This window comes from Struthio camelus, chromosome 20 (assembly GCF_040807025.1).
Source record: "Struthio camelus isolate bStrCam1 chromosome 20, bStrCam1.hap1, whole genome shotgun sequence".
Lineage (NCBI taxonomy): Eukaryota > Metazoa > Chordata > Aves > Struthioniformes > Struthionidae > Struthio > Struthio camelus.
Window position 1 is genome coordinate 13,900,747 of NC_090961.1, and position 7,617 is coordinate 13,908,363.

At 49.1% G+C, this 7,617-nt stretch overlaps 1 protein-coding gene across 10 annotated transcripts in view; it reads left to right on the forward strand.

Annotated features, from left to right (window-relative positions):
* LOC104139730 (dual specificity testis-specific protein kinase 2-like) overlaps nt 1-7,617 on the forward strand; it is a 59,270-nt gene that overhangs the window by 29,031 nt on the left and 22,622 nt on the right. For all 10 annotated transcript variants that reach the window (XM_068915032.1, XM_068915030.1, XM_068915029.1 and 7 more), the window contains 3 exons: nt 4,308-4,481; nt 5,084-5,167; nt 6,590-6,676. In XM_068915032.1, the coding sequence (XP_068771133.1) occupies nt 4,308-4,481; nt 5,084-5,167; nt 6,590-6,676 (345 nt within the window). The remainder of the gene's footprint in view (nt 1-4,307; nt 4,482-5,083; nt 5,168-6,589; nt 6,677-7,617) is intronic.

Genomic DNA, 7,617 nt, shown 5'->3' on the forward strand with positions numbered 1-7,617 from the left:
GCCTGCAGTTGCAAGAGAAGCTCTGCCCAATCTACAGTTTTCTTTTCCTTCTTGCAGTAAGGAGGACGCTGCTGTTAATAGAAAAGTAATGGGCTCTGTGAGCAAATGTTGTGTGGGATGGTGCTCTCTCTGCATTCAGAGTGACAGTGGAGCTCTGGAGACAAGTGTCTTCTAGCTCACGTGGCGGGAGGTTGCACTTCCTATATTCTTAGGATTCGCGTCCCTAATTATAGCTTAGTGACCTCCTCAGCAGTTTCACACTCTATCAGCATGTGAGCAGTGAAGACTAGTGTCTGAAGACAGACCAGTGGCTTTGTGTGTATGCAGGGGCACATTATGTTTCTAGTGTATTGACCCTCTGGCTGGAAGGTCTGCTTTCCTCAACCTGGGCATGTGGTACTTGGATGGGGGCAGAAGTAGTGCTGAGGCTTTGCCACTTTCAGGTGTGTCTGCAGGGACAGTCTTTGATGTGGCTGTTCCTCTCCCACTGATGCGACCCCTGGGAGACAGCGCTAACTACAGGCCTCCAACTAGACTTTGCACCACTGATCACAACCCTCTGCAAGTCGTTGCAGTTGATGCTGTGAGTAGTGGTGTATCTCTTACAGGCTGTTTCTGTCAGTGCTCTGTGAGCTTTTTAAAGGAAACTTGAAATATTTATGAAGCAGTGGTGAAGCCAGACGAGCGTTACAGTCTTGAGAGACATCAGCACAGGAAGCAAACCTGCCTTTTTAATCTCACAGCAGTTTGCTTGGCTCAGTTACTAACCATGAAATCATGAACACCAGGGGAAGGACTAGGTAATAGCCTGATTCATTCTGATCGCAAGTTTCTTGGCCAGTGTGCTCTGAAGTCAATTGAAATGTAATTTCCTATTTGATAATAACTGATGAACCCAGGAGCTTTCCAGATCTGCTTGTGGAAAGTTAATGAGTGTCTGAGGTCACTGCCTGTCCATTCTGCCTCGCTGCAGTGCTTGAGCCCTGGAAAAGTTTTGTCCTTTCCTGGGAATCCTAGGCTTTCATGCAGTGATGGTATCTAAAGATAATGAGAAGGATGAGTATACGTGTTCATGAGCCATCTGGAGAAGATCTTTGTTGCTTGTGTTGGCTCTCTCAGAGGAGATGCTGAGGAAGAAACCCTGGAGAACTGAACAGGCTGAAACCACTAGTGTTTTTAAGAAACCTTGAGAGAATTCTGTAGAAATTGCTCCAGAAAGACAACAACCAGCATACAACTGAAGAGAAAACCATCTATATGGGTTGTTTGGTAGGAACTGATTTGTCTAGAGACTGTACAACCTGAGCTGTAATGAATATATTCTCTTTTTGAGTCTGTACTATGGCACAAAACCCTACCTGACAGTCTAGCTTTGCTTGGGACTCTGCAGGACTGTGCTGCAGTGAGGATGGAGAAACAGTGCTCGGGACCTTGTACTAACAAACAAAGAAGGTCTAGTTGGAGATGTGAAGGTTGGGGGCAGCCTTGGCTGCAGTGGCCATGACATGGTTGAGTTCAGAATCCTACGAGGAGGGAGCAAGGCAATGAGTAGGATTGCAACGCTGGACTTGAGGAGAGCTAACTTTGGCCTCTTGAGGGACCTACTTAGGGGAATCTCCTGGGGTAGGGCCCTAGAAGGAAGAAGGGTCCAAGAAAGCTGGTTAATCTTCAAGCATCACCTCCTCCAGGCTCAAGATTGGTGCATCCCTCTGAGGAAGAAGTCGAGCAAAGCGGGCAGGAGACCTGCCTGGATGAGCAAGGAACTCCTGGCCAAACTCCAACAGAAGGAGGAAGTACACAGAATGTGGAAAAGGGGACAGGCCACTTGGGAGGAATACAGGGACGTTGTCAGAGTGTGCAGGGATGCGACAAGGAAGGCTAAGGCCCAGCTGGAATTAAATCTGGCAAGGGATGTCAAGGACAACAAGAAGGCCTTCTTCAAATGCATCAATAGCAAAAGGAAGACGAGGGAAAACGTGGGCCCGCTGCTGAATGGGGCGGGTGCCCTGGTAACGAAGGATATAGAGAAGGCAGAGTTGCTGAATGCCGCCTTTGCTTCAGTCTTCACTGCTAAGGCGAGTCCTCAGGAATTCCAGACCCTGGAGACAAGACAGAAAGTCTGGGGAAAGGAAGACTCTCCCTTGGTGGAGGAGGATCAGGTTTGAGATCATTTGTCCAAACCTGACATCCATAAATCCATGGGCCCCGATGGGATGCACCCACGAGAGTTGAGGGAGCTGGCGGATGGTATTGCTAGGCCACTCTCCATCATCTTGGAAAGGTCCTGGAGATCAGGAGAGGTGCCTGAGGACTGGAAGAAAGCCAGTGTCACCCCCGTCTTCCAAAAGGGCAAGAAGGAGGAGCCAGGAAACTCCAGGCCTGTGAGCCTCACCTCCATCCCGGGAAAGGTGATGCAACAGCTCCTCCTGGAGGTCATCACTGACTAAGTGTCTGGAGGACAAGAAGGTGATCAGGAGTAGTCGGCATGGATTCACCAAAGGGAAATCCTGCTTGACCAATCTGATAGCCTTCCCTGATGGAATGACTGGCTAGGGAGATGAGGGCAGAGCAGTGGATGTTGTCTCCCTGGACGTCAGCAAGGCTTTGGACACTGCCTCCCATCACATCCTCCTAGGTAAGCTCAGGAAGTGCGGGCTGAATCAGTGGACGGCAAGGTGGCTTGAGAACTGGCTGGATGGCCGAGCTCAGAGGGTTGTGGTGAATGGTGCAGCGTCTAGTTGGAGGCCTGTAGCTAGCAGTGTTCCGCAGGGGTCAGTCCTGGGTCCAGTCTCGTTCAGTGTATTCATCAATGACCTGGAGGAAGGCACAGAGCGCACCCTCAGCAAGTTTGCTGATGATACAAAAGTGGGGGGAGTGGCTGACACACCAGAAGGCCGTGCCGCCATTCAGAGGGACCTGGAGAGGCTGGAGAGCTGGGCGGAGAGGAACCTCATGAAGGTCAACAAAGGGAAGGGCAGGGTCCTGCCCCTGGGGAGGAATAACGCCATGCAGCAGTGCAGGTTGGGGGGCTGACCTGCTGGAGAGCAGCTCTGCAGAGAAGGACCTGGGAGTGCTGGTGGACAACAAGTTGAGCGTGAGCCAGCAGTGTGCCCTTGTGGCCAAGAAGGCCAATGGTCTCCTGGGGTGCATTAGGCGGAGTGTGGCCAGCAGGTCGAGGGAGGTGATCCTCCCCCTCCGCTCAGCCCTGGTGAGACCACATCTGGAGTGCTGTGTCCAATTCTGGCCTGCCCGGTACAAGCACTGGGGAGCACATGGCACTACTGGAGAGAGTGCAGCGGAGGGCTACAAAGATGACTAGGGGGACTGGAGCATCTCTGCTATGAAGAAAGGCTGAGAGAGCAGGGCCTGTTGAGCCTGGAGAAGAGAAGACTGAGAGGCGATCTCATCAATGTCTGCAAGTATCTAAAGGGAGGGTGTCAAGAGGATGGAGCCAGACCCTTCTCCGTGGTGCCCAGCAACAGGACAAGAGGCAACGGGCAGAAACTGAACCACAGGAAGTTCCGTCTGAACCTGAGAAAAACCTTCTTGACTGTGAGGGTGACAGAGCACTGGGACAGGTTGCCCAGAGAGGTAGTGGAGTCTCCTTCGCTGGAGATATCCAAAACCCGCCTGGACGTGATCCTGGGCAATATGCTCTAGAGGACCCTGCTTGAGCAGGGAGGTTGGACTAGATGATCTCCGGAGGTCCGTTCCAATCTAAACCATTCTGTGATTCTGTGACCTAGAAAGGTCACAGCTAGTGTGTTAGGGACATATCCTGGTCAGTAAGAAAGATTGTGGCTGTAATCCTACACACCTTTGACTGAGCAGTGAGCAAGGCTAAAGCACAGATAAAAGGATAATCATGTCCCTGCCAGACAACTTTGCAAATTTAAGTCTAGGTTTTTTAGGACCAAGGAGCAGTGCTGAGTCCTTGAGGCTTGTATCAGGCAGTCGGAGGCGCTGTGGTGGTGAGTGGGCAGAGGTCTCCCTGTAATGAGGGCTTCCGCCAGAGCCCAGGTATGGGGATGGACAGTGAACCAAAAAGCCTTCCACAGACATGGGCTGAGGAACAGTTCATTCAAAGGACTCTTTTTTAGGCATCAAATCTCTCCAGATGTGGTCAGTGCAGGTCTAGCATCCTCCCCATGCTCGTCAGCGTCTGCTACCAGGGTGATGGTATCTGATAGGGAGATAGCCTGTAACGGTGAGGTGGGGCTGAGCAGTGGTGAGGTGCCATTCAGTAAAATGGCCAGGCTCTTCCTTGCCTGGGCATCTCATGCTATGCCTCCATGGGCTCCTTCCAGAACTGCCTCGTCCGCGTGACCCCACGGGGCCATGAAGCCTTGGTGACTGACTTCGGGCTGGCCAGGGAGGTGGTGGAGCTGCCTGTGAAGGATGTGGAGAGGAAGTTGTCTCTGGTGGGCTCTGCTTTCTGGATGGCTCCTGAAATGCTGCGGGGGGAGCCGTATGACCGGAAGGTATGGTACTGCTTCCCAACTCCTTGTTCATCCTCAGAGCTCCTGAGCAGGCACAGGGAATGTCTCCTCTGCTCATTGGTGATATGTCCCAACAGCAGGAAAGCTCTTCCCTCCTTACCTGAGAAACTTTGTCCTTGTACCTGGACCTTTGCTCAGTAATGCTCTGTTTAGACTTGAAAGTTGCTTAATGTGGCTTTGCTAAGTTAAACTCTTAGAGGAGTGGATTCCTGCTTTGGACAAAGACAGTGAAGTGTCTCCAAGGAAGATGGTTGAGTAGCTACAGCCCAATTAAACTATTGCGGGCTATTTCTGGGGGTGCCAGAGCTATGATAGAAGTGCCAGCCGTGTTCAACAAGGGCATGGGACCACATTTCCCAAAGAAGGGGCTGGGACCCAAGTTGGGTTGTAGTGTTTCTGGATGGGTTCAGAAACCCAGTAGAAGTTCAGCTGTGGAAGAGGGGTTTGCTACCTCCATCTCCAATAGACCTTTCGTGGGCTTTTGTATGACTAATGTGAGGACCATGTCATTGGTACTCTCTTTTCTGATGCTTTACTTCTGTGCATGCCTAATCCCGCTTCTCTCTCTCCCATCCCTCCTGCAGGTGGATGTCTTCTCCTTTGGCATTGTCCTTTGTGAAATCCTGGGCAGGATACCAGCTGACCCTGAAGTGCTTCCCAGGACTCAGGTAAGGATTTTTGGAGCCAAATTTAATGACATTTTCTCCATGGTACCAGACTGTAGCTTCTCTCTGGACAGTATGGGCTTGAATCCAGGACAGTCAAGTGATGTAATGCTGCGTGTGTATGTGTACATATATACACATGTGTGTGCTCTGGTTTCTCTCTAGAGGTTTTTTTTTTGTAAGAAAATCTGATTTAGTCAAAATTTTTAGTAGGCAAGAGTGATCATTTACAGTTTCAGTCCTTTTGTTACATCAACCATTTGAGATCAAACACTTTTGTTTAAAAACCTTAATACCAAATACTTCATTTGACTTTGACATTTCAGCTTTTACATTGAAGTGGTAGGTTAAATACAACTTTCATGACAAACCTATATTTTGAAATGAGCTATGTTGGGGTTAATAGGTAGTTCATGTGGAAACAGTGGGCTTCCCTAGAAAACATGGCCTTTTCAATTTCAACATTTGGAACATTTCCCTCCCACAAAGTGTTATGCTCCTTTATTTTTGTCCTGAACAGAGGTGAAAAATCCAGCAGAAAAATAGCAAATTGCTTGCTTTCCAAACAACCTTGTAGGAACAAAACAAAGAATTTGCAGTGACCAGAGATTATTCCATGTTTCTGTGAGATTAAACAGGAACTAACACTCCATCTGTGTTCTCAAGATGAAGGAGAATTAGGTATCAGAGACTCTGAAGCCTCATCGGGTGAAGCTGTAGTTATGGAAACAACTGGCCCTATCCTGTGAATTCTCAGTTCTTGTTGGAAGACCAGATTACCTTCAGTTCTTGTTCTTGGCAGACAGTGCTCAGCACCTTACCTAGTGCTGGTTCCTCTACATGCTGTTTTCCACCTCTGTGGCCTTTGTTGCCTTAGTATCTGAGCTTTTCCAGGATGACACATACAGCCCAGTGGGGAGAGCACAGAGCAAGCAGAAGGGTGCTGTAACTTCTCCCAGTCCTGCTAATGACTTACTATCTGTGCGCTCCCGGCAGGGCTAATGTTCCCCCAGGTACCTTTGCATAGCGATCAGTAAAGTGGCTGTGATAGAGAACCTAAAAGCTTTAATCCATGAGCATTTATGTGCTTTGACAACTTGAGAAGGGCAAAACGCTTTTGAGGAAGTTTATAGCTGAGTCTCCTCTACACCTTTTCCTTGCTTCTTACAGTAAAACCCCTTTTCCCTAGCGGTTTTGAGTAAAAGGATGGCATTTGCAGCTAAGAGGAGAATAAAACCCAGGAAAGGTCCGTCTTGCTAAGCAAATGAAGTGTGGGACACATTCTGAGCAACAGAGAGGTTTGGGGCTTCAGCAACCTACTTCTCCCCTTCTCCTGGGGAAGCTCCAGACCTGACCCCATAGAGTCGTGACCAGTTCCCCTCTGCCAGGCCGGTTACTGACCCATGCTCTCCCCATTCCCCATAGGATTATGGCTTGGATGTTGTTGCCTTCCAAGGGATGATCAGCGAATGCCCCAAGCAAGTGATGGACCTTGCTGCTTGCTGCTGTCGGGTAAGATTCCTGCTAATTTTTTTGCTCTGGGTTTATTGGGTTTGTATCACATGTGTATAATAGAGTGAAAAATTCTTGTGACCACCCCCACCCCGCAAAGCCTGAACATGCTCCTCTCAGTGGCAGCACACAGGGCTCTACCACCTGAGCTATGAAGTGATGAGACCTTCCTGGAGCAGTACTATGCTTTTATCCATTGTGTAGTTTAGCTGCTAGGAGAAGGTGTTTAGTTTGTGTATTATAGCTATACAGGAAAACAGAATTTAAGAGAACTGGGCGATGTGGCCCCAGATTTTGGATTAGCTCCTGACATTTCCTCTTTGCATTTCCCCAGAATGTCCCAAGGCCCTGAGTATCAACCCCAGGGTGGGAGTGTGGGCTGGTGCATGGTGTCCGATTCCTACATGGTCGGGCTGCAGGCAGGGGTGACCAGCTAACCCTCTCTGGAGGATGCCAGCTTGCTGTTAGCAGCCCTACTAATATCATCAGAGCATGTTTCTCCAACTTTTCTTGCTTTGACACAGAAGGTAATGGTAAAAGCTGGAAGGCCTCACCTCAGGGGGCAAAGCAGAGAGAAAGCAAGGAATCAAGTTAATCTCTTAAATGAAAAGAAAAACAAAGGCTGTTACTCCGGCAGAAAGTGGAGAAGCTGGGTGATTATAATGCAGCTTGTTGCTAAGTATTTGCGGCAGCAAATGGAAATCAATTCTAGCACTGATGCTAAGGACATATGAATAACTTAGACTGAATCAGAGGAGTGGCTGACATCAGGAACTGGCTTAGATTTATATGTATTCAGCTCTTGCATCTCTGAAAGGCAGTTTTCTAACACAAGTTGATCTAATAACTGGCTTCTGCCAGAAATGGCCCTCAGGTCTATTCTTTTCTGTGCTTGCACAGCATGTAGGTTTGAGGCGTTTTAAGCTCATATGGCTTCCTGG